The following is a 27572-nucleotide window of genomic DNA, read 5'->3' as shown; positions in this document are numbered from 1 at the left end:
TGCCCCCAGCTCCGGCTAGAGGACGTGGTTGAGAGCTCACCGCTGAAGAACCGTCCCCTGCCAGCCTTTTGCAGGCAAAACTACGGAGCGCCGCAGGATCCAGCTGAACAGGCGTCGCCCACTCCGTGACGTCACGTGACAGGAAGTAGTCAAAGGCGGAAGCGGCATGTGTCGGAGGAGGCGGGCGTGAGGAGAACCCGCAGGGAAAAGCTCGTGGGATCGGGGAGGAAGAGCAACCAAGAGCAGCCAAAATGAAGGTGAAGATGTTGAGCCGGAACCCGGACAACTATGTCCGTGAAACCAAGTTAGACTTACAGAGAGGTGAGACAAGTTGATATGGAGAAAGGGAACCTTCCGCGAGTCCTTGGGTCTGGACTCGGCTTCCAAGAAGTAAAGCTGGGGGGAGGCTAGCGCTCCAGTCTCGTTCTTTCCCAGGTCCCTTTTTCCAAGGCAGACGTTGTACAGATAGGTCTGGGTATCAAATAATGTCCCTTGATGTCCTTTTTCTAAGAATTTCCTGTAGTGGTAAGTGGAAAATAGTTGTCTCTGTAGGGAGTGCTTCAGTCTTTCCCCTTCCAGGTGCTTCTCTGATTGTCCTCAGGTTGCTATTGTAGAAAAGTGGAACTTGAATGAGCCAAACTCGTAGGTTGATGGGTTTAAGAGTTAAGCGGGTTTCTCTAAAGTTTCCTGCTGGCCGCCTTGCTACTTCAGAGTACATACTTCTGGATGTGGGAAGAGACGAAGGTGAAGTATCTACTCTTGCTGGAGAATCTTGATGGGAGAATGCTTAAAGTGAAATTAATGAGTTTTATTTATGCTTACGGGTCTGTTCACCTATTGACATACTGACTGCTTATGAATTATATTTCATGATTCCTAAATGACAGGGGACCAATCATGTGTGAAGAGGCTATTCTAAGTGAAGAAAATAACAGGTGCAAAAGCCTTAAGGCAGAAATGAACCTAAGGCATAGAAAGAAGGGCCGTGTCATCGGATACTGAGTGAGGGGGTAAGCGATGGAAGATAATCCTGGAACAGTACTTCACTACGAGTATTTTGGTTGAGTAGTAGGGATTATCAACATATATATGGGCATTGCCAAGAGGTAAATGTATGGTCTCTGCTCACAAGATGTTTACAGGTTAGGTAACAGGGCAGTAATGTTTCTAAAATGCAAATTAGATTTGTCACTTGGACTTGACATCATCTCTAATCCTTGAACCTCTGGTCCATCTTGCTGTCCAATTTCAGCAGTCAGTACTTTTCCCACAAGTAGCTTATGTTCACCCTTGCCAATCTGAGTGCATTTTAAGCATCATCTTTCAGGCTTCCAGTGGCACACACTTTTACCCAGTTTGGCCGATTCCTCTGGAAAGCTTTCTCTGAACAATAGTCTTTCCATACTTATCCCCTGCATTCCCCCCATTTCAGCACCTTTCTTATATGCTTCCAACACCTCTTTTTATACTTCTATCAGAGTGTTTTTCACATTATCTCGTGATTATTGTTTTGATTAAGAGTCTTTCCCATGAGTCTGAGCTTGCAGAGGGGAAGAATCATGTCTGTGGATGCACTGTGTTTAGACAGTACCTGGCACATAGTAGTTGCTTTATAAATGTCTGGATGAAGGAATGAATGGGTGACTCGCTGGTCATAGAATCTCAATGTTAGAAAGTTATTAGTCATCTGATTTTGTTATTAAGGTCTGTTTTTTTCCTACACCATCTTCCTGTTAATTTGCATTTTCCAATGTAAGCATTAATAGAAAAATGGAAAAACAAATTTTGGAGCCCTGTAAAACATAAAATAAGGAAGACATTTGTTATTTTCCTTTATTTTTTCATTCTTGTTTACGTGTAAATTTTGTGCTATATTCAAATACTGGAGTGGGCACCAGGAAATCTGTGTTCTTAAAACTCCCTTGGTAATTCTAATACAGCTGGTTAGCATACAGATGTATGAGAGTACCTTACATAGATATATTCCATGAATTTATTAATTATGATATCCTTAGTCCTTGTGGCATATGGTGCTCCATCAATATTTGTTAAATGTTTATTGTTGACTGGATGTGTGAATTTAGAAGTGGGCATGATGGTGATGATTTGAAAAACTATAGAAGACATAAGATTTAAACTCATTTTTAAGGGATGCTTAGGGTTTGGATAGGTTAGGATAAAAGTTGTAGTACATTATTGGTGGAAGAAATGTCATGTACAGGGACTGAAGAATGGAAAAGAGCAAGGCAGTTGTAGATGACAGTGAATAAACCAGTTTGGCTGGAGCTGAGTTTCAGAAAGGACTCAAAGCTGAAGAGGGAGGTTGGGACCATGTTGTGGAATACCAGAAAGGATCTCAAACTTCTTTCCATAGGTCAGAGGTCTCTAAAATGGGTGTGCTGGGCTAGGCTGTCGATTGCAGCATGGAAAAAACAATTAGAACTTTAATTTATATGTCTTGTCTTAAAAAACAAATTAATTTTTATTTATATAATACTTGGATTGACACTGATATACTCATGTTAGCCATATATTGAATAGTCATGTGCTACGTGTGGTAATTCAAGTATCCCAAGAAAAGAGTGAAGGGTTAACAAAGGAGTAATTGCTTCTACCTTCAGAATATTGCAGCACATTACAGTTTACATTAATTGGGGGATTATCTTAAATAATAGAATCTTTATAATAATTTGTGAAGTGATGGAGAGGACCAGGGAAGTCTTTTTTTCATGCCAAAATTTCTTGGTTACATCATGACAAAATTCTTGAAAGAATTATGGAACATAACAAATTAAGCATTTTTTAAATTTGCCAAACATTTCTGTGGCTATTGAATTCTAACTAAGAGTTTCTGTTTTTAATTTTTTTCTTTTCTTTTTTTAAAAATAAAACACATAACCTCCTCCTTCAAAGTCTATTTTAATGATGAGTGAGGAAGTGATTGTTCCAAAAATCTTGTTCTATGGAGAGGTTATTTTGAAAATGTATGCATGGAAATGTTTCCATCATTTAAAAATATTTGTACTGAAAATGATGAAAGTGTTTTTCATCTGCAAAATCTCATTTTTGCCTGCATAAAAATATTTAACAGAATGGTCTACCTTGTTGGGTTTTTAAAAACTGTTAAATGCTGGCTAGTTTGCTCACTTGGTTAGAGTGTGTTCTTAACACCAAGGTTAAGGGATTGGATCCCCATACTGGCCAGCTGCCAAAAAAAAAAGCCTAAAAACTTAAAATTATTAAAATGCCAGGTAGTTGTAGGAACAGCTGTTGACATTGGAGTAGATGGAAATTTTCTAGATGTACTTCAGATGAAAAACAGATGGGTGAGTGTATTAGTTTGTTTATGTTGCTATAACAGAAATACCTGAGACTGGGTAATTTATAAAGAACAGAGGTTTATTTGTCTTACGATTCTGGGACAGCTGCAGGGCTTCAGGCTGCTTCTACTCATGGCAGAAAGTGGCAGGCAGCCGGCAGGTACAAGCAGATCACATGGTGAGAGGAAGCAAGAGAGAGAGGGGGGAGGTGCCAGCGTCCTATAAACAACCAGCTCTTGTGGGAACTAATAGAATGAGAACTCACTCATTAATCCCGCCTTCCCCAGGGAGAGCATTAATCCATTCATAAGGTATCCGCCCCCATGACTCAGTTTCCAACACTGCCACATTGGGAATCAAATTTCCACATGAGTTTTGGAGGGGACAACACATCCAAACTCCATCAGTGAGGCTGAAAAATGTACTAAATAAAGGTAGCCAGCTATGGACATCTTCTTTGGATCTGTTCATCTTTGTGAAGTACTGGCAGTCCTCATTTTGTGCAGTACCACATTAACTGAACCAATCCCACTCTTTGAGAGGTTCACAGTGACTGAAGTCACATCTATTACCACAGACCTGTGCAAAACAAGGAATTGGTTCCACTCTTCTTGTGATCAGTGCAAAAGCAAGCTGCCTGAATCTTTTTCAGCTATGGTAGCCATTAAAATCAAACGCTGAAATAAACTGAAATTAGAACCTTTGAGTCTATCACAGTTTTAAATCAAGATTTTTTTAAAAACCAAGCATCTTTGAGTACATACTCTCACTAAATAAATATGCATATGTTGAGGGGGAGGGACCTGCTTAAAAACTCTGTTACTAAGTGATGGGGCATACAATCAAGAGAGTTGAAGACTACTATGATATGGTGCCTTTGAAAGTTTTTGAGCATGGGAGAGATGTAAGAAGATGTGTTTTAGGAGGATTAATCTGATGAAAGTATAAACTGCCACAAAATCTAGTAGGGAAGGTATTTCAGTAGTCTAACTACAAGATAATAAAGGCCAAAACCATGTCAACTATATATAGGAGGGAGAAAATGGAAGAATGAATAAGTATTTCAAAGAGAAGATAAGAGTAGGACTTTGAGTTTTGGTGTTGGGGAATGTGGAAGATGGAATACATAAGAATGACCAAAGATTGAGCTTTATTGAACGTTGGATTTAATACCATTAAGAGGGAGTCAGAAAGAAGAGACAGCAGGGTGAAGTTGTGGGGTAGGAAGATGCATTAACTTTTACATATTGAGGTTTTGTTAGACATGTGAGCTTAGAATTATTTCCTAAGCATAATTATTAACTGAGACAGCATGTTTGGCAGCATATTAGAAATAGTGAAGAGCATATATTCGGGAGCCAGACTGCTTTAGTTTGAATCCTGACTCTATCACTGCATAAGCAAGCTGTTTAACCTCACTGTGCCCCAGTTTCCCCATTTGTAAAGTAGGAGATAGAAATAGAACTTAACTGTTAGAGATTAACTGTTAGAGAGAAGATTTTCAGAACAGTGCCTGGCACCTGGTGAACTCTATGTAAGTTTTTTTTTTTTCCCCCATCTGGCAGCTGGCCAGTATCTATGTAAGTGTTTTTTAAGTAAGTAAATAAACGTGGATAGTGCTCAGTAAATAGTAGCTATATAATATAAGTACCAGTCAGTACAGTGTTTAACACCATAGATTAAAGATGTTCCCTGCCCCACAAGGAGCTTAGAATTCAGTTGAGCAAACATTTATCACACACTTGTTTTGTGCCAGGCACTGTGCTAGGCATAAGGGGTACAAATGAAGAGTGTATTGGAAGCCCTGCCCAAGAGAGCTTACAATCCAGTTGAAGAGTGTAGTAGGATGTAAAAAAGAAAAAGCTGTATGTGTGTAGTCTAATTATTTTGCAAGATATATGCATTCCATGATTTTCGGGTAATTTTGGAAAGGTTTCTGGATGATAGGTCTTTTACTTTTGTATTCTTCGTAGTGCTAGGCATAGAACAGTGTCCTTGTTCTAAAGGCTTATTGAATAACAAATTGAGTGATTAGCTGAGGAAGACCACAGGAAATACTAAATGTGAATTACTTTATTAAGAGGAATCATTCTTATTTCAGTTCCAAGAAACTATGATCCTACCTTACATCCTTTTGAGGTCCCACGAGAATACATAAGAGCTTTAAATGCTACCAAACTGGAAAGAGTATTTGCAAAACCATTCCTTGCTTCTCTGGATGGTCACCGAGATGGAGTCAGTTGCTTGGCAAAACATCCAAAGAGCCTGGCTACTGTCCTTTCTGGGGCATGTGATGGAGAGGCAAGTGACACTCTAAACATTGATATTTTAAACTGAAAATAATTATGTTACAAATGTTTTTCTTTGGTTTTTAGTTACTGTAGGTTTTACTTTGTTTATTTTTAGTTTAATTCTCAAGACTAAATCCTGTTTGAAGTAGTAAGTTCAAGAGTTTCTTATCTAAATCTAAGAAATTATAAAGCATTAACTTAAGGATCAATTTGACTGTAAATAAATAATAAATCAAGTTTATAATAAAGGTATTTAAATGTGAGTTTTTTCACAAAGGATGTTAGTAACAGTTCAACACTTACTTTCCCACTCTGGCAAGGAAAACATTTTTGAATCACTTTAAGCTATAATCAACAGTATTTGACAGATTGATTTTTCTGCTTGTTGATATACTTATCCATATACATTGCATTATTTTAACTCAAAGGATTTTGTTTTTAGACATCTGGTGGAGTGATTCATAGCCTTTTCAGTGTTGGGTTTATTTTTCTTCAAATGTAGTACTTCGTACTCCTGTGCCTTAATATTTTACATTTATAGTTCACTGAAATTTCTTAGTATGCTTTATCACAGGTTAGAATTTGGAACCTGACTAAGCGAAAATGTATCCGTACGATACAAGCACATGAAGGTTTTGTACGAGGAATATGTACTCGCTTTTGTGGGACTTCTTTTTTTACTGTAAGTATAATGCCATTAAGTCATTAAAACTTTTCAACATGTGTAAGAATGATCTAATTGAATAAATTGTTTTCTCGTTCATTTGTTCCAGGGTCCTTTTGGAGTTTCACAATGTAAAATAGCTTGTTAAACCTTGAAAAGTCCTAGCTTTCTTTATGTAATCCAGCCTTCCCTACACTTTTTAACTTTTTATAAATAAATGGTTAACTTTATTGACTTAGTCTGTTGAACGCTGAAAAGTTAGATTAATAGCAAATGACACTAGGAAGGTAGTTTGGCTTACTGTGGAGGATTTTCAGTGCCAAGATGAGTAATTTGTACTTCGTTTGTTAGATAGTAGGGAATGATTAAAGTTTTGTGTGTATGTGTGGTAAAATATACATAACATAAAATTTACCATTTTAACTATTTTTTAACTGTACAGTTTGGTGGCATTAAGTACATTCATGGTGTGCAACCATCACCACTATCCATCTCCAGAACTTTTTCATCTCCCAAACTGAAACTCTGTACCCATTGAACACTAACTCCCCATTTCCCCTGTCCCCAGCCCCTGGTAACTACTGTTGTACTTTCTGTCTCTGTGAATTTGACTATGAAATAGAATCACATAATATTTTTGTGTGTGAAATAAGCCCTTTTTGTCTGGGTTATGTCACTTAGCATATGAGTTCAAGGTTTATCCATGTTGTAGTATATGTCAGGATTTCCTTCCTTTTTAAGACTTAGTAACATTCCATTGTGTGTATATATCACGTTTTGTTTATCCATTCACTCATTGATGGACACTTGTTTCTGTCTTTTGGCTATTGTGAATAAGGCTGCTGTGAACATTGATGTACAAATACCACTTAGAGTTTGTTGAAGGTTTTTTTGTTTCTTTGGGTTTTTTTTTTTTGTCTTTTTTATTTTATTATTGAAGGTTTTTTAACATGGGAACCATAGAATCTGAGCTGTGCTTTGAGATGATTAATTTGACAGCAGAGAGTGATCAGTTCGAAGGCTGTTTTAATAGTCTGAGTAGGCAATAATGGGCCTCCAATGAGGAGTGAAAATGGTAGAAAGTAGTGGTTGGATTTAGAAACATATTGGAGGCTTGACAGACTTGACAAACCAGAGGTGCCTTAAGAAGATTGTGGTTTCTGTTACAGAAATGGGGAAGTCAGGAGTACCAGCAAGTTTAGAGGAGGGTGGGAATGGGAAGGGTATGGTGTGGTGAGATGGACTGCCAATGGGCTATTTGAGTGAAGATTTCTATTAGACCTTTACCGATGCAGGTCTGGAGCTCAGGAGGCAAGTCTAAGCTAAAGCGGCCATGATCAGTACAGAATTGATGCTTGAAGCCATAACAGTATGGCATCATTGGGAGGAAGTAAAGGGTGAAATATAGAAATACAAAGATGTCAGGGGAGTAGCCTTGGAGAGTACCCACCTCTAGAAAGTGGGAAAATCCAGGCGTAGCCAGAGAGCTTGAAGAGCCTATGAATGAGCATCAGTGTCTCTTCCACTTCTGACACTGTTAGTTTGTTGTATATCTTTTCACGTCTGACCTATATATATAAGTTTGTGTGTATATACATACTACTCAACCAGGTAGATCTTCTTTATTCTTTATTAACTGGTGACTTTTTAAAAAACAGGTTGAAGGGCCAGCCCGTGGCTCACTTGGGAGAGTGTGGTGCTGATAATACCAAGGCCATGGGTTCAGATCCCTGTATAGGGATGGCTGGTTAGCTCACTTGGGAGAGCGTGGTGCTGACAACACCAAGTCAAGGGTTAAGATCCCCTTATTGGTCATCTTTTAAAACAAACAAACAAAAAGCAAGTTGAGTTGGATATAAAACCCATGTTGCAGCCTAGGTTGCGGGGTGCAAAAGCCAGATTGCAAGGGAATAATAAAGGGAAAAGATGACTTCTGGGAAACATGATAGCTACCTTTAAATATTTGAAAGAGTGTCATGTGAAAGAGGAAGTAGACTTATTTGTTGCTCCATAGAGGAGCATTAGGAATGGGTGTTATTGTTAGAAGATTTGTTGTTGGTGTAAGAAAAAACTTATTTGCTGTCAAAAGCCAGAATAGACTACCTTGCAAAGTATTCAGCTTTTCACAAGAAGGGTGTGGACAAGCTGCATGACCCTGTATACTATATGTTGTAGAAGGAATCGGGTGGGAAGTTGGAACAGATGGCAACTAAGACTTCTTCCATTTGACTGTTTTTCTGAATGTTTGATTAATATTCCAGGCAGAGGATTTACTGTATGTTTTTTAATGCTTAAAATGAGTAAAGGCTGATTTGCAGCATTATTCAGGATAGCTGAGATATAGAATCAACCTACGTATCCATCAGTAGATGAATGGATAAAGAAAATGTGGTCTGTAGGACACAATAGAATATTATTCAGCCCTCAAAAAGAAGGGTATCCTGTCATTTGCAACAACACGGATGGAGCTAGAGGACATTATGCTAAGTAAAATAAGCCAGGCACAGGAAGACAAATACCTCATGATCTTACTTACATATGGAATATAAAAAAAGTTGAACTCATAGAAACAGAGAGTAGAATGATAGTTACCAGGGGCTTTGGGGGAGAGGGATGAGGGAGATGGTAATCAAAGGATACAAAATTTCAGTTAAATAAGAGGAATAAGGTCAAAAAATCTATTGTACAACGTGGTTGTTATAGTTAACAGTAATATACTACATTCTTGAAAATTGCTAAGAGTAGATTTTAAATGTTCTCGTCACACAAAAAAAATAAGTATGTGAGGTAATGGCTATGTTAATTAACTAGATTTATTCATTCCACAATGTATATATATATTATAACGTGTTATGCACTATAAATATATACAATTTATGTTTGTTGATTTTCAAAAATAATTGAAATTTTAAAAAATGAATAAAGGCTGAAAATGTTTCTTATTCACCACTTATTTCTCCCCTTTTTTTCAGATTAAAAGAAAATGTTTTTTTATTGACATGTAATAATTGTATACATTTTTGTAACACCAAGGTCAAGGGCTCATATCCCCATACCAGCCAGCCACCCAAAAAAAAAAAAAAAAAATTGTATACATGTATGGAGTACAGAATAATATCTCCATACATGTATACACTATGTGGTGATCTAATCATGCTAATTAGCATATCCACCACCACTAACGCTTGTCATTTCTTTGTGATGAGAACATTTGAAGTTCTCTCTTCTAGCCATTTGAAAATATACAGTAAATTATTGTTAATTACAGACACATAGCACTACTATCAAATATAGAACTTATTCTTCCTATCTAGCTGTAATTCTGTATCTGCTATCTAACCTCTCCTTTTCTCCCCTATCCCCCTCCTTCCCAGACTCTAATAACTGCAGTTCTACACTCTACTTCTATGAGCTCAGTTTTTTTTAGCTCCCACATGAGTGAGAACATGCAGTATTTTATCCTTCTGTACTTGACTTATCTCACTTAACATGTCTTCCTAGCTCATCCATATTATTGCAAATGACATGATTTTATTTATTTTTTTTATGGCTGAGTAGTATTCTGTTATGTATACACCACATTTACTTTATCACTTCATCTGTCAGTGGACACTTAGGTTGATTCCATATCTTGGCTTTGTAAATAATGCTGCAGTAGACAGGGGGGTGTAGGTATCACTTTGGTATAGTGATTTCCTTTTCTTTGGATTAATACCCAGTAGTGGGATTGTTGGATCACATGGTAGTTCTGTTTTTAGATTTTTGAGTAGCTTCCATACTGTGTTCCATAATGGCTTTACTAATTTACATTCCCACCCACAGTGTATAAGAGTTCCCTTTTCTCCACATTCTCACCATTTCCAGATATTTTTAAGTAATGTTTGCTTTGTCTGCAACAAGACACATGTGAAAACCACATGCTGGCATAATTTTAGCACTTAATGTTTGAAAAAAATTTAGTACACAATATCGCAAAAGATAAACCTTTATTTCCTAAGTTTTGTAGTATCCAAGATATCCCAATTTGTAATACCAACAAGTGTTTCTTCAGCTTACCCAGCCTGGAAATGAGATATTGTTCTAGTCAGGCACATACATATTCTTGTTTGGCTACTCATTTCTATAAAATGTTATTAAACCTTTCTCAGTATTGATGGTCTGCTGAGCTTGTACTCGATAGACTGTGTAGAGCAGCTCAGTCATTTGCGAGGAAGTTCAGTCTTGAGCTTGCAAACACTATTTATCATAAGCTTGGTTAAAAGAAACTGTCTTAAGAAAGGATGTGTTCAAGTACAAAGTTTATTATGTTTTCTGTGAATGCTAAAATATTCCGTTGGGTCAAACTAGATCAGCCAAGACCTAGGTTCCCAGGTGACATCTTACTGGCTCCCTGTAGAATTAGGTTTCGAGAGCTGAGTTTGGTATGGGGGCCAAGAGCTCAGATTCAGAGTTGTTAATAAGATATAGCCCTGTTAATACTTTTGTCTATTATAAGGATGTTGTTAGGATTCTGTTCCTTAGCATCCTCAACAAAAAAAGTTCCTGTCTGATCTTAGCACCAAAACTCTCTCCTAATCACTTACTGTCCTGATCACATATGCACTGTGAAATGTTCTGCAGGAAATGTTTCCCTTTTTGAATTTGCTGTAAGAAAAGAGCTAAATTCATACTCTTCTCATAGATAAATACATAACTTTGTTAACATTTTTATTAAAAAGTGGATATAGATTGTTTATAATATAGAAATGTAAACTTTAAGTAAAAACTAGCAGTTTAGTATATTTACAGTTGTGCAGTATCACATATGATGGTACTTGAGAAGGTTTATAGAAAAGTAGAATTAAAAGATCATATGAATCTTTCCATTCTTTTTAAAGTACTCTCATAATTATTTCATGTTTTCAACCCTCAAACACATTATACATTCTGTTTAGCAGCTTATTTTACCTAGTATCTTGAACATACCTGCCACATACCGAAGTCTAAATTACCATGTATGTTGCTTCACCTTGATTTGGGCTAGTGTACCCACAGTTCTACTCACCATTGGTTTTTTCACTATCCATGCAACTGTTAGCACAGTGAAAAGAAAAACTATATCTTTACTACCAACTATGAAAATAGTTTTGACTTTGTGGACCCCTGAAAAGTTCTCAGGGTCCTCTGTCATATTTATGACCTGCCTTTCTTCTGTTCTTGTTCTTCTTTTGTTCCACTCATATGATTTTATTTTGTGTACTTTATGTATTTGTCACAAATCTACTATAACAAGGTGGGATATTAAATACATCAATAAATATGATATTGGAAGAATATGGTATATATTTTTTAATGAGCTGCTTATAGTATGATATGTGTTGGCAAGTTTTAATTTATAACTGTTGTTCATTATCATCATACTAACAAATATTTCTAGGTTGGTGATGACAAAACTGTGAAGCAGTGGAAAATGGATGGACCAGGCTATGGAGAAGAGGAAGAGCCATTGCATACAATATTAGGAAAGGTACAAAAATAAATTGACTCGTACTTTGTCTATTAAAATTCTTTTTTTTTTACTTAAAATTATTTCATAGTTATAATTTCAAAAAGAAAAAAAAAGATGTAAATAAGAAATGAGAGACTTTAGGCTAAGATTATTGACCTATTTTAAGCATTTGAACAGTTTTTTGGTGTTCATCGTGGTAGGGTTTGATTTCTGTTTTTAGCTAGAGGATGCAGTGAAACATTTCCTTAAGCAAGGCCATGGAGGAAAATCTGTGAGGTAGAAGGTCAGGAAAAATAATTATTCAGCTTCTTTCTGCTTTATATTATCACGGATTTAACACAAAACTCAGAATTTCTTACTTGAAAGAATCCATTGGAAATTCATTAGGAAATGGAGAAAAGTAGTAAAACGATGCTTATATAAATCTTATTTACATTTCTTACAAATTATTCTGCAATTTTGTTATAACTTAAGAACATTTTAAAAAACATTTCAGAAAACATTTGGCCTACGAATGTTTTATAGTATTTGTATTTTTATATTACGCAGACAAAATTCTGAAATTAGATTTAATCTTTAAACTAAACATACACATTTTAAAAATCACATCATTTTAGTATTATGGTTAGTATATATTTAGGTTCTGCTTCAAGTTTCAAGAAGTTCTAAATGTTCTTAAAGGGACATGGGGTTGGGGTGTGAATATGAGATGGGGATAATTCATAGTTGGTAACAAGTTAGTAATTCCTAAAACAAAATTCTTGTAAATTCTCTTGTCTATGGTATAATTTTCCCCTTTAAGGGCTTAAAAGAAGTTTATTTGTGAACAGACATTTTCTCCAAAAAATGAGAGTGTGGCTAAATATATTTAAAATATTCTGGAAATGTTCAATAGTAATGGGAAAAAAATGTATCTGTAACAACCTCTTTGCTTTTAAAGACAGTATATACTGGAATTGATCATCACTGGAAAGAAGCTATTTTTGCCACATGTGGACAGCAAGTTGACATTTGGGATGAACAAAGAACTAATCCTATATGTTCAATGACCTGGGGATTTGACAGTATAAGTAGTGTTAAATTTAACCCAATTGAGGTAATGTTTCTTTTTAAAATATGTTCACTTATTGTTTCCTTATTTTTTAAATAATTTCAACTCTGTTTAGGAAACTTTTGAATGTGTGTATAAGAATTTTCTGAATTTTAATAGTATTCTGTCATTTGGTCAATTTTCCAGATTATATCTGAGTTCTGATCCTTGTGGTCAAATCTCAACATGTTTTCTTGCAGTTTAGTCCCAGGTGCTAGTGGTAAACATCATTAGAGGAGGGGTGCATGCATGTGCTCATGGGGGTGAAATCCAAGCAGAATACTGTATTGCTTAACTTTAGTTTTACTCTTGCCTTTAACACTCATGTTCCACAGATTATATCTTTATATCTTTAAGAGAATGTTAATTTTTCTTAACCCTACCCTCTTGGAGGTCAGAAGAAGTAGCACTGAGCATTGTTTTCTCTATTTGTAAATGATGAGGTTACCAATGCTTTGTAATAACATGCATGATTATTATTGTACTGCATGGTAAATAGTTGCAATTATATTTTTCTTTGATCATAGTCTGAATTGTGATTCCCAGTTCCTTCCAGATTTAAGGGAAGAGTTGGAGATTAGTCACTACATATTGTCTTTTTAGGTCTGAACTTAGCAGTGGAGGCTGCCCTGAAGGCTGAGCTAGCCCTTGGACTCCACACCTTTCCCTGAACTTTTTTTGAATACTTAACAGTATGTGAATTCATTGTCTAGAAGACTCAGTAAAGATGCAAAGAGGAAATCACTGCGTGTATAAGCTGATTTTTAAAGTTATCAGGAGGCTACCATGTGAGGTGGTGTAGGAGAAAATCCTGATATGTGAGCTTTACACTCTCAGAGACCTAAGCTGGTAAGGAAAGGTTGAGTCAAAGTAGCAGGGTATAAAAATTGTTTTACAATGTTTTGGAACATGAGATGCTTCAGTGCAACGTGAGCTTAGCCTTCAGATAATGCTGAGAAGTCAGTCAGTCGGAGGACACTCTTCTTGCATTCAATACATGCCTACATACACACTTCTGGGAGAGGCTACAGGTCTAGAACAGGGGTTGGCAAAGTACAGTCTGTGAGTTAAATGTAGCCCACTGCCTGTTTTTTATAAATAAAGTTTTGCTAGAACACAGCCTTGCTGTTTTGCTTACATATTGTCTGTAGCTGTTTTGTGCTATAATGGCAGAGTTGAATAATCACCATGGAGACCATATGGCCCACAAAGCCTAGAATACTTACTCTCTGGCGCTTTACAGAAGAAGTTTGCTGATCTCTGGTCTTAGAGTATCTATTTTTACTGTATCTACCTCACTCCATCCTCCATCTTCCTTCCCTGCGTTCCTCTTGGTTGTAGAAGTGAGGTATGGCAGGGAGGGGCCAGTGAGCTTTGCAAAGCCAAGGCCTGGGTGACACTGAGCAGAAGCACAAACTACAAACAAAAGCAAACAGAAGCAGTCTGTAAACACAACCTTCAGAACATTTTATGTCCTACTTAGTGTGGAGCTAAGCTGGAACTTTGTTTCCTGCCAACTTGTCTTTGCATTGACCGTATACAAGTGAAAATTCTTCTCCATATATGTTTCTTCATTTTTAAAATGAGATTAAATATATCTCCCAGTGTATTTCATATGTTTGTTGTGAGTGTAAAATGTGATAATATATGTAAACATTTTTTAAAAGTGCTACCCAAATTCAAGATGATGATGGTTATTACTATTAAAAACAAAAACAAAAACACCCCAAAAAACTCAGTGAGATATTGATTCCTACTTTTTTTTTAAGGAGCAAACAAAACCTTTTCTTCTGTATTTTGATGAACACCTGTGTGAGAAGAGGTAATTGTCAGTTCTAAAATCATAATTATTAGTGATGACCCAGTGACCATGTTTTTCCAGCTTGCCTGTATAGCAGCTCTATTTGTTCAGCTGTAGTGTTTTGTTTTTTTTCTTGTTGGTTTTTTTTCAAACTAACATTATGAACTGACTTAGTGGTAAAAGCAAATGGTATGCATGTCTTTTGTCCTGTATTGAACTTAATGGAAAGGGCATGTTGCTGTGAACAAATGGAGTGTACAGTATTTATCTCCTCTAATCATTAATAATTAATTTTCTTTAAAAATGTTGAAGCCTAGAATTCTGGTAGAGCCAAAAGTTTATGCTGAGCATTATCACATTTTACAGTATGAAAGTTGGCTTTTGGTCTAGGTAGAATTTTTACTCTGCTTGCTGAGATCAAAATCTTTGTTTTTAAATATGGAACTTGGTCAGACCCTGAGGTAACATAATGAGAAGCCAAGACGGGTTGAGAGGCATCACTAGAGGAAGTCTCAAAGAGGGAGCGATTAAGACAAGAGACTTTCAGAAGGGACTGAGAAGAGATCGTGATTGTAACCATAGCTTTATGATGTTTTATTTGAACTGTGTACACACAGTAGTAGCAGTTAGCTGGCCACGCAGCGATTTAGTAAATAATTCTTCTTATTCCTCCTGTACTTGCAATAGGAAATAATGGTAGGCAGAAACCAAGAGTTGTGAGTATCAGGAACCATGAGTGAGGAGGAATGATACTGCTGCAGCTGGTGGGATTCGGGGCCCTACTGGATGGTAGAGGGCTTATTTTCACTTAATTCCAAGGGTTATTTAAATCTCTTGTATGTTTATAACTGATTTACAAATAAATTAAATATTTGAAACATCTTAAAACAGTTGGACATAGGACAGGACTGATTTATACAGAGAGTTAACAAACCTAAGGAAATGTTTAACTACTAATAAAGCAATAAATTTATGTAATTAGGAAATATTGTCATACAAATATTAACTTTTAAATAACACTATCAATGCTGCCCATTTGCAGTAAAATTGGCATATCCCACATTGCAGTGTATTTTGGTGCAACACTTTGGAAAATTATTAGCACTAAGTATAAGAAGCCATAAAGTCACTTTTGATTCAGTACACTTTTACACTTTTTTTTACTTTTCATTCAGCACACTCCTGAAATTTTATCCTAAGGAAATAACTTAAAAGAAGAGCTAAATGCGTGAAAATGTTTATTGAAGTGTTATTTATAATAGTGAAAAACAGGAAACAAGTCTAAGTTGAAGAATGGGTAAATAAAATAGTTTGTGTTATAAATTAGAATACGGTATTATCTGCACTCTATCATCACTGGCATCTAAAATATATTCATGGGTATTTAACAATGAAAATACTTCACTTAGGTTACTGAGATTATGGATGATTTATTGTACTCTCTTAAAACTTTGTGTTTTAATATAAATATTAAGAGTAATTCAATCATCTGTCTGTTCACTGAATGGGCATGGTTTGCTGTCAAGCCTGGCTTTTAACTGGTGCTTGTTAATGCTTATTTTTAGACATTTCTCTTGGGAAGTTGTGCATCTGATAGGAATATAGTACTATATGATATGAGGCAAGCTACTCCTCTGAAAAAGGTGAGTTTCAATTTTGTCTTTTGCTTTATACGGTAGTAATGCATTCCTCTGCAAATTAAGTGACTGAAGACATGGAACAAATGTTTTTCCCATATTAGATTTTTTTTAGTTAGGGCGTTTCTTAGAACCCAAAGTAATGAGAATGGCTTTCTCTCAGCTGCCCATTGCTTTTTAGAGACCCTTAAATTTCTACTGGGTATTGTATCCCAGCTGTTTTTGTTTCTTCCACAAAGCCAGTACATTTTAGGTACCTAATTAGTACTTACTGAATTGAAAGTTCTTAAATTTTTTTTTAAGTTCTTAAAGGTATTGCATCCCATTACTTGACAGTGTATTAACAGTGTAATAATACCTCAGTATCATACAACACATATTTTATTATAGAAAGTTATAGAACTCATTTACATAACCAGCTTTATTTGTTTAGTTACATGCAGATGGGTACTAGTTTGACTTTTTTTTAGACTAGCAGTTGTGAGCGCACAGGAAGGGTGAGACATCTGTCATGTGCCACGAGTCCACTGTCATAGTCCACATATAAAAGAAATGCTTTTAATCTTGCTTTTGTTGTTCCTGTCATTTTTATAATGTGTAGTAAACTCAGAAATATTAGTAGAGTACATTCATTGAAGTTTGAAATCGATAAATATGATAATCTTTCCAAAGTACCACTTTAATTATTTCACCCATTCATGTGATATAGTGAGAAGATCCCGCATGAACTTTGGTATTAAACTTTAAGCGAGTAACTTAATCTGTGTTTCTCCTATAAAATGTTTTTAATAACTGTCTTGCAATACATTGGTAAGAATAAAACCACGATACTTTAAGCATTTAGCAGAATGCTGATATGAAGTACTAGTTTAATAAATGGTCATTTCTGCCCTTTCCAAGAAAACTGTAGCGTGCCTTTCAAGGCCCTCCAAACTCTGGTCCCAATATGCAATTCATTTACTTATTTGTTTCAATTAGTAAGGTAATGTTTAATTGGGGTTTGTCACATGCAGGTCACTTTGATAGATGGAGTGATTATTAGACGTTGCTACTTTCTGTTGTTTTCTTCATTCTGTCTACTAGATTATCAATGTTTCTTCTATCTTTTCTCTCCTAGATGTTGTAGTTAGGGGTTGTACTCCCCCACCACATGTAGTTTGGAAATGTGAGAGGAGTATTTAGTAGGGAGGTGCCAGAGAGGCTAAATATCCTGCAATGGATAGTCACACACAACAAAAGATTATCCTACCCAAAATGCCCGTAGTGGTCCTGTTGAGCAACACTATAAACTATTGGTCCTTCACAGATTGGTTCAAATCATGCTTGTCTTTTAAAACATTTCTTCTGTATTTAACCCTAAACTTGCCATTAATTTTGCCCCTAATTTGATACTTAGTCATTTATTGCTTTATTGTTTGTATTTTAACTTTTCTTATGTCTCATTGAGGTAAAGGGACCAGGTATTAAACATTTTTCTGTTTTTCATATTTGCCACTCTGTATATTCAGGAAATAGCTATTGTTGATTTTCCCATTGTACTGAGTTGAGTACTATGCACATAATAGGTGTTTACTAAATATTTGCTTAATTAATGAAAAATAAGGAAAGGAAATGAAGTGGGAAATTTATCCACTTTAGAGGTAATTAATTTCATGGTAATGGATTGTGTATTCTTCCATTTGCAGGTCATCTTAGATATGAGAACAAATACAATCTGCTGGAACCCTATGGAAGCGTTCATTTTTACTGCAGCAAATGAAGATTACAAGTAAGTTTTCCTGTTTTAAAAACTTAGTTCTATTAGGAATGGCTCAGTTGTGTAAGTCTTACTAATGAAATATGTTTCACTAGGTAAGTATACCTTCATATATAAATTAGAATAAGTTTCCCAAATTGGAGAAGAGCTTCTTAAAGTCTTAGTTTGCAGAATGATGTAGACCAGGGACAGTAAACAATAACCTGTGGGCCAAATCCTTTCTGCTGCCTATTCTTATAAAGTTTTATTGGGATATGGCTACTCCCATTTATTTATCTACACTATTGGATTTGGCTGCTTTTGTGCTGTAATGCCTGAGTTGAATAGTTGCAACAGAGACCTTATGGCCCACTTAGCTGAAAATGTTTACTATCAGGTCCTTTACATAAGAAGTTAGCTGACCTGTGATGTAGGCCATATACATATGCCATACATGTTCTAATAGGAATGAAAATATCTGCGTACAATGTTTGTAGCTCCTCAAGTAGCTGATACTCCTGTAGTAATGTTATCAGCTATCACTATTATTTCAGCAGAACAAAAGGAAAATTGTAGTTTAAATTCTTAGCCTAATATTTGCAGATATGTTATTCTGTGACTCCACATAAAGTTGCCTCAGTAAGCCATATTCTTGACCTAGATGGAATTTTATGATGAAGCATTTCACATTGGCTCTCTTATTTTATCTTTTCAGTATCCTTATAAGGTGGGTGGGGCATGTATGTTATCTCCCTTTTAGGATACTGAAGCAGGGAGATTAATCTTCCAGTTAGGAAAGAGTGTCTTATTCATCTTTTTAAATCCAAAACATTTATTTGTTTTACTTTTTTAATTTATTATTATTTTTTTACATTCTAAGATGTTGCAGAGCAGTGAGGAGGCAGGGGGAAGGGGAAGGTGATAAGGTGGGAGGAAGAGGAATGAAGGGGCATGGTTGAGGCCCGTGGCACCCCCCTCATTCTGGCAGGGAAGCCCACGGGGCTTCTGGTGGCAGCTTGGTCGTGGCTGGGCTGGATGTGGACTTGGGGGCGGGGAGTGGTACATGGCTGAGGCCCTCGGTCCCCTACCACTCTGGCTCAGGAGCCTGGGGCACTTCCGGTGGTGACTCGGTGGTCATTACTGGGCTGGATGCGATGTCAGAGGGAGTGGTGGAGGCCCTCGGGGCCCCTGTACCCCAGCTCAGAAGCCTGGGGCACTTCCAGCAACAGCCTGGTGTTCATCACCAGGCTTAATCCAAAACATTTATTATGGTGCTGTGCATATGGTAGATTCTTAATATTTGTTTTTTTGAGAATGTGGAATTTCATTGGTGGATTGAATGTTAAATCTTCTGTATTTTAAGTTCTATGTTCTATTATATATGTCTGAAAGCATAAATAGTAATGTTAGCTCTTAAATAGGATTTATTACATGATGTTTTAGTGGTAACAACTAAAAGCATCTCTTATGACTTTCTGTACTAAAAAGAAAATCAGTTGGAATCTCATTAACTATCAATACCAAAACACATTAATTGAAGCCCTTTTTGCCTTTATGATGTTTTGAAATTAAATGGTATTTTTCCATTTAAAAGCAATAAAAGACAAGAGTAGTACAGCATTATTGTGACCAAACTTATTAAGGTTTCTAAAGTACATTCTAATCAGTTGTTTTGGCAAGATACCTTTTTTCCAGAGTGTCCTTGGAATTTCTCATTTCTTGCTTTGGGAAGAATTACATATGTATGGCACCTGAAAGAAAGAGCATATCCCTTATAAGAAATGACTGTTGGAGTACCATACTTGCTCTTATTTGAAAGTGATCTTGCTTTGGAATCCCTTTTTTGTATTTATTTGTAAATTTTTTTTTTCTTTTATTGCCCTTTAAATATTCTAATTATTCCAAATTAGAAATCCACGTTCAAGCCTAGGCCAACCAGTAGTTACTGTAGAAAGTTGGGCAAGTCATTTAAACTGTGTGTCTTAGTTTCATCATCTATACCATTAGAGGGTTAGATGATTCCCAGACAGTTTTGTAACTTGGAACTTTGTTTATTTAAACATTTTTCCATCCAAATGGATTGATTTACTTGGAAGTTGAATAAATTCTTGTCCTCTTTCTGATACAGAAATAAAAAAATTTACTTTAAAAAACAACTTGCTACAATAAAACAAACCTGGTTGAGAACCATTGCTCTAGGCATGGAGTATAAAGCAGTTGTCAGTTCAGAGATTTAACCTCAAATATGAGTATGACCTTGGCTGACAATCCTGTAGTATGTTAGCAGATTTTAAAAAGAACAGTGATTTGTGTTTTGATGAGAGCTGCATGATATTTGGGAGATTTTATCATTAGTGTCAATGACTTTTCATGATAATGGTATTAAAAAAAATATCCTATCCTTTTGAAGTGTTAGGTTTGTTAAATATTTTGTATTGAAGTAATTTTAGGCTTACTGAAAAGTTGCAAAAATATTACCTGTCACCAACTTTCACTAATATTAATGTCTTTGCATAATCATAGTACATTTAACAAAACCAAGAAAGTAACATTGGTATACAATACTAATAACTACCAACAGATTTTATTCCATACCAGTTTTTCCACCATGTTCTTTTTCTGTTCTAGGATCCAATGCAAGATCCCATGTTGCATTTAATTGTCATGTCTCCTTGTCTGCTCAGTCTGTGACTGTTCCACAGTTTTTCTACTCTTTTGTAACTTTATGAACTTAAACTTAGTTCAGACAAATTGCTGTAGATTGGGTGGCTTAAGCAACAAACATTTATTTCTTATAGTTCTGGAGGCTGGAAGTCCAAGATAAGGGTGCCAGCATGGTCAGTTTTGGTGAGGGTCTCTTCCAGGCTGTAAACAGCCAAATTCTCGTGTCCTCACAGGGCTGTCTAGCTCTCTGGCCTCTTCTTATAAGGGCACTGATTCCCATTCATTAGAGCTCCACCCTCATGACCTAATTACCCACCAAAGGCCCTACTTCGCAATGTCATCACATTGGGGATTAGACTTCAACAGGTGAATTTTGAGGAGACAGAAACATTTTGTCCATACACCTTAGTACTTTTGAAGAGGACTTACTTGTCAGTTATTTTGTAGATTTCCCTTAATTTGGGTTTAGCTGATGTTTTGTCATTATTAGATTGAGGTTATGCATTTTTGGCAAGAATACCACAAAACTGATGTGCCCTTCTCAGTGTATCATGGTGGTGGGAGAGAGGTACATTGGTACATGATATCTTACTCTGGTAATGCTAACCGTGATCACTTGGTTAAGGTGGTGTCTGCCAGGTTTCTCCACTATGGAGTTACTGTTTTTCCCTTTCATAATTATTACATCTCTTTGGGGAAATACTTTGAAACTAGATAGATACCATTTTTCTCCTCAAACTTCAACTCACAAATCTTAGCATCTTGATGTACTTTGATATTAGGATCTTGGTCCCAATAATGCTGTATTACTCTTGTCTGTTGTCCATGTTGGCTCATTTGAAGCACTATTCTTTTAGCTTTTGTTTAAGAATGTTTAAATCTTGAAACTCATAAAGTCATTGTTTTTACCAATTGTGCATAAAGTACTGTTTTCTAATTTTGGTACACCCTTTGAAAAGCTGTGCTCACACATATATCACAGACAGGTGTGTAAATTAGTGCAACTTTATTAGAAGTGATTTGGCAACTCAAATCAAGCCTTAAAAATGCTCATGCCTTTGGATCTAATAATCTTACTAGTAGGAACCTGACCATATTTAATTGAATCTGTTCCATTCAATAAAAGATTAAATGTCAAAAATTAAAATATTGAGATTTCATTTAAGCATTATTTATAATAATAAAAAGTTGGGAACTATAAAAAAAGGGGAAATAAATTATTTTAACTCATTTATTAACTTTTATTAAAGCATAATTGATTATACATATTTGTGGGGTACAGAGTTGAACATCAATACCTGTGCACAGTGCGTGATGATTAAACCACGATAATTAGTATGTTCAGCATTACAAGTGTAGTCCATTCCTTGTGTCTATTAACCAGTTTCTTGCTAACCCCTCTCTCCTTCCTCCTTTCCCACCTCTAGTGACCATAGTTTTAACTCAGCCATTAAAATCTTTTCAAAGATTATTTAACGATATGGATAAATGCTGATAATATGCTACATGAGCTGTCAGAATACAGTTTTATATGGTATTATCTCAGTTTTATTAAAAGTATGTATTTAAATAGTATGGTGAAAAAATATTTTTTAATTATACTGTACTGACTTTCTCTGGGTGGTGGAATTAAAGGTAATTTTTGTATTCTTTGTACTCTTGAAATTTCCACTTTTCTACAATGGGATTTCCATTTATAAGGAGAAAAAGTATTTTTGTGTCTGTGTGTGTATAATTGTAATCTTAAGGAATAATAGAAACTGTTCATATTCCCTTCCCTGCCTGTGTACAGAATTGTAGTTTTTATCTAGATGTGCATTATTTAGCTAATGGGTCTTATTTTCACGAGTGTCTTTTAGTACTGCATATGGCTTCTTTCTAGAAATATATATCAAATATTTAAAAATTATTTTACAGCTTATATACTTTTGATATGCGTGCATTGGACACTCCTGTAATGGTTCACATGGATCATGTATCTGCAGTGCTTGATGTGGATTACTCTCCCACGGGGAAAGAGTTTGTGTCTGCTAGTTTTGATAAATCTATTCGAATCTTTCCAGTGGACAAAAGTCGAAGCAGGTATGTAACTACCAGCCAGCAGTTTTTTTGCTTGATTTTTCTTTGTCCTGATCGTCATTTATCTTTTCTGAGAAGACGGCTGGTTATGTGCATATGATGGAGGCTCATACCCACATATGGTGACTTGAGTACTGACTTCTACTATATCATGTATGGGCAGTGCATTAGCCTACCAGGTGGTTTCTTGCATGGAACAGGGTATTACCTTTATATAATTTGTTGGTATGAAATCTCAGTGTTTGCCTTACAGCAAGGCCTTTTTATTTTAGAAAAATTTTTTAATGTTTTATAATAAACTTTATAAAATTTTTAATTGGATAGTGACTATGTATATAAAGAATTTAAATTTTTAAAATGTATTTATCTTCTAACAGTATAAACTTTCAGTGAACTTTATAAATCTAGCATATGAGTGAACATAAACATATCTAGAAGTTCAGAACTCTACATAGTTTACCATGAAGGATTCTAAGTTGGTTAAATTACTAAACATTGGATTTGACTGGTCTGCTACATGAACAGGTTATTTTTAATGGTTGTGGAAGCCTGATTGGATTTCCTTACATTTACACTCACTGCTTTGGAAAAAAAAGGGGCCTTTTAAGTATGTAGAGATCATAAGAAATGAACCTTATAAAAGCATAACATGAGGAGGGGGAGAAAAAGCAGTCTGTCTTATATAGTTTTCATTTTAGCAGGACGTTTTTTCTAACCATCCTCCCCCTCTTAAAAATTTCTTGTGGTTTATCTAACTGTTTAAAACATATTTGTCAGAAACAGTGTAAAAGACTAGTTTTGTGAGTATACTTTAGAGATTTTTTTTTTTATGGGTATGAATTATATTTGATGTAGTCATCTTGAATAGGTTTTCTTTTACTGTGCATAGTTTATTGAGTCTGTTTCTTTTGCGTAGTGTGCATTTTGAATCATTTAATCCAGGTATAGAAAACTTATTTCTCCAGAAGTCTGATATTTTTTTCTGACCTTGTCTTTTACTTGCTTTTTAATGTTCTTCTTAACACTTCCCAATATAGTATCTTCTGTGAATTCGTTTAGCATGTTTCATAGCCTTTCCAAATAGGTATGATTTTGACATCTCCATTTATTAAATGATTCTTACCTCAACTTATCAGACACCTCTGTAGTCCCCTTTCTTTTTACACATGTAAATCATCAACTCTCATTTCAATTAATTAAGTTTTTTAAACAACTTGACCAAAACAAAAATTAGATATTAGGGTCAACATACCAGGATGTGCTCTTTGAATGCCATTGCATTTATTTTATTTTATGACAAAATGAAAGAAGTATGGTTGTTGACATAAATTGATTGGGGGTGGGGAAGGGGGCTTAGTAAGAGCAAGACATTTCTTATTGATACAGTTACTTCAGCTTCAACATTTTATTTTATTTGTATTTTATGCTTTAAGTTATTTGTGTACTTTTCTGTACATCTGGTTTTACTTAATTTATATTTACTTCTCTGATTAGATAGGAAGTTATCTGAGGACAGGAATTTTTTTAAATTCCCCAGTGCTTAACATAGAACCTGTTAGTTGGATTCAATAAAAAATACATTGAAACGAATCTGAATTTTCCTTTTATATTCCCTTAAGACTCAAAAATGGCATCTTGATACTTGACAGGCAGTGATTAGTTAAAAAAATTTGTCAAAATCATAAGCGTTTTAACTTAATTCCTTCTCTTCTATAGGGAAGTCTATCACACAAAGCGAATGCAACATGTTATGTGTGTAAAATGGACTTCTGACAGCAAGTACATTATGTGTGGATCTGATGAAATGAACATTCGTCTGTGGAAAGCTAATGCTTCTGAAAAATTGGGTGTGGTAAGAGACTATTTTCTTTTATTGTAATAAAGCTAGTTTCTGATTTTATTGGATATCATTATATTGTAAAGAGAATTTATTTGAGATGCTTTAGGTATTTTGATCAAATTGACATAGTTGTGATAAAAAGAATTAAGTTAGTAACAAAACAGACAAGGCTATATTGATATTTGTTTTTTTCATGTGAAGAGTACCTTTGTATTATATTACCGTTCATTCATATGTTTTATAATATTTGAGACTTCTTGGTTCTTTGTGTTTTCATTGAGGTAGGTAGAGAAGATGTAGGGACTAGAAGCTTAAAACTTAGAACACTTTTCTCCTAGAGGAATAGTAATCAGGCACATCAAAGACTGCAAGTCCCTATGAGGTCTTTTAATATCAAAGACACAGTAAAATAGTTAAATAAGAAATAAATACGGAAAGCTTCAGACTTTAAAAAAGATTCAGTGAAAATATAGCAAATGTTATTGGCTAGCTACTTCTGAGTTATGGGATTATGGTTTTTTGTTTTCTGCTTGATGTTTTTCTAATTTTCCCATATATTCTATAAGAAATATAGAGTGTTTATATCAGAAACAAAATACTAAGTTTAAGGAGGAAAGGTTACGTGTGAGTTATTTTCTACTTAGTCTCAGTAGGAAAATCACGGTATACTAAACAGCAATTAAAGACAATTCTGTTTTAGGTTTAATGACTGGTAAATCTTGAGTATGCCTAGGTTTCAGTTCATCATTAAATGTTTCTCTAAATCGAATCATCCTTAACATTTGTTAAACAAAGCCTGCTTATTATGGAATTGAATACTTTTTTTTTTCTTTTCTGTTTCAGTAGTTATTTTACCCCCCAAAAGTTTGAGTGAGTGATTTAGGTGCTTTTTCTATGTTATGCCCAGGAAAGGTCCAGCTCAGTAGTCCACATAGCTCTCTCCTTCAGCACTTGGAGGCATCTATCTACATTGTGGGTGTGCTACCTAAAAGGAAATTCAGCTTGCAGAGCTGGTATTATTGATATAACCTTGTAAAGGGCAGAATCACGTCAGCGATTTTGGTTGCATGTCATAACATTTTAAGTTTTGTGAAGAAAAGGGTGCTTCCCTAGCTTTGTTATACTGAGGCAAAACAAAGGGCACACTATTTATAAAGATACCAAAATGCATTTTTTTCAGCTTACATCACGAGAAAAAGCAGCCAAGGATTATAATCAGAAGTTGAAGGAGAAATTTCACCATCATCCTCATATTAAACGCATAGCTCGTCATCGACACCTACCAAAATCTATCTACAGCCAGATTCAAGAACAGCGCATCATGAGAGAAGCTCGTCGTCGAAAGTATGTTCTGAGGCATTAGACTATCTCAGTGCCCTTTTCTGACTTCCTCTTCTTGTCTCACAAAAAAACAGACAAACAAAAACTGCTTTTCAAGGGAGTAGTTTATGTGCTGTTGTACATTAGAGATGACTTTGAAGACTTCTCTGGGATTTTTTTCTCCCTTTGTCCAATAAAGGGGGAAGCAGTGATAGTCTGAAAATGTGAGAATTTCTACTACCTGTTTTTCAGAATAGGTTTAAAAGAAAGTGAAAATGAATTATCAAAATGAAACACTTCTGTTCATATTTCAAAACTTTCGTAGATAATGTTTAAAACATGATTTTTAATGTAGCTGGGACTGAGAGATACTGTGTATTTTCCAAGTTAATGAATGCAGAGAACTCATATTCTTAAGTAAAAATTTTTCTAATATGCTTTATCTTAACACATGAGATCTGACATTTTAGATCTAAAGCAGAGCCTTCCCCCACTCCACCATTTCTCCTGTGGAATATTCTTCTCTCTGGAACACTTGAATTCATGCAAAATATTACAGACATTCTAAAACAGTCTCTTTTTTTTTTTTAATAGACTGCAAGTGACTATTATTTTGCTGTCTTTGGGTCTAATCACTGTTAAATATTTTAGTAACTGTGGCAGGTTTTTAAACTTAGTAAAGGACACTGATAGGTGATAGGATAAGAAGCAATTAAATAAGTGACAAAAGTTGATTTCTGTTGTGAAAATGTTTTTCCTATTCCTGTTGTGAAAATATTTTTTCCCAGTAGGTGTTTTTCTTTCCAGTGAAAGAAAATGCTTTATGATTTTTCTGAGAAAGTTTTCTTTGGTTAAGATGATTTCTCATAAAATTGCTTATATTTTATATATTTTGTTTGTTTCTAGGGAAGTGAATCGTCTGAAACATAGCAAGCCTGGATCTGTGTCAATTGTGTCGGAGAAGAAGAAACATATAGTGGCAGTTGTAAAATAATAATTGATATTCCTACCAATCCTGATGTGTATTTGTCACTTTTGATTTGAGACCCCTAGTGGCAATTGTAAAATAATAATTGATATTCCTACCAATCCTGATGTGTATTTGTCACTTTTGATTTGAGAACCCTACAAATAAAAGTACTGGCTCTAGTTTAATAGCAAACAGTTCAGTAATATGTGTAGAGCTTTGTTGTTCATTTTAGTTACCCTGAAAAATTATCATTAAAGGTGGCCTGGTTGATAAAACTATTCAATGTTTTATCCTTAATCTGCTTTCTTCTTTCGTTGAAGAATGCAGTATTTGCAACTAACTTGTTTTTTGCTTTTAGAAATTACAGATATACTTTCTATCTGATCTATTATTGTAGATATTGTACCTTTTCTTTTTTTTTTTTTTTCCCCAGCATCTATAGAGATGATCATATGGTCCTTGTGTTTGAGTTTATTAATGTGGTGTATCACATTTATTGATTTGTGTAGGTTGAACCAACCTTGCATCCCTGGGATGAATCCCACTTGATCGTGATGAATAATTTTACGTATGTGTTGCTGTATTCTGTTTGCTAGTATTTTAGTGAGGATTTTTGCATCTATATTCATCAAGGATATCGGCCTGTAGTTTTCTTTTTTGGTTATATCTTTAC

The 27572-nt window shown here is 35.2% G+C and overlaps 1 protein-coding gene across 1 annotated transcript; it reads left to right on the top strand.

Moving 5' to 3' along the window:
- The first annotated feature begins 163 nt into the window (after positions 1–163).
- On the top strand, positions 164–27177 carry DCAF13 (DDB1 and CUL4 associated factor 13). Its single transcript, XM_063079794.1, has 11 exons — positions 164–321; positions 5422–5621; positions 6186–6293; positions 11692–11781; positions 12704–12859; positions 16220–16297; positions 17977–18059; positions 22608–22772; positions 24486–24621; positions 25790–25953; positions 26836–27177. The coding sequence occupies exons 1-11, from the start codon at positions 252–254 to the stop codon at positions 26921–26923; spliced, it is 1338 nt and encodes a 445-aa protein (XP_062935864.1). The 5' UTR covers positions 164–251; the 3' UTR covers positions 26924–27177.
- The last annotated feature ends 395 nt before the right edge of the window (positions 27178–27572 follow it).

The sequence above is a fragment of the Cynocephalus volans genome, chromosome 15 (genome assembly GCF_027409185.1).
Source record: "Cynocephalus volans isolate mCynVol1 chromosome 15, mCynVol1.pri, whole genome shotgun sequence".
NCBI classification, from domain to species: Eukaryota; Metazoa; Chordata; class Mammalia; order Dermoptera; family Cynocephalidae; genus Cynocephalus; species Cynocephalus volans.
This window is presented reverse-complemented; position numbering and strand designations above follow the sequence as displayed.

Bases quoted from the DNA above. Each gene is read 5' to 3' on its own strand.
- DCAF13 (XM_063079794.1), top strand. From the start codon at position 252: ATGAAGGTGAAGATGTTGAGCCGGAACCCGGACAACTATGTCCGTGAA. The intron at 11,782-12,703 runs GTACAAAAATAA...TTGCTTTTAAAG, and splicing joins TGCATACAATATTAGGAAAG to ACAGTATATACTGGAATTGA. The intron at 22,773-24,485 runs GTATGTAACTAC...TCTCTTCTATAG, and splicing joins GTGGACAAAAGTCGAAGCAG to GGAAGTCTATCACACAAAGC.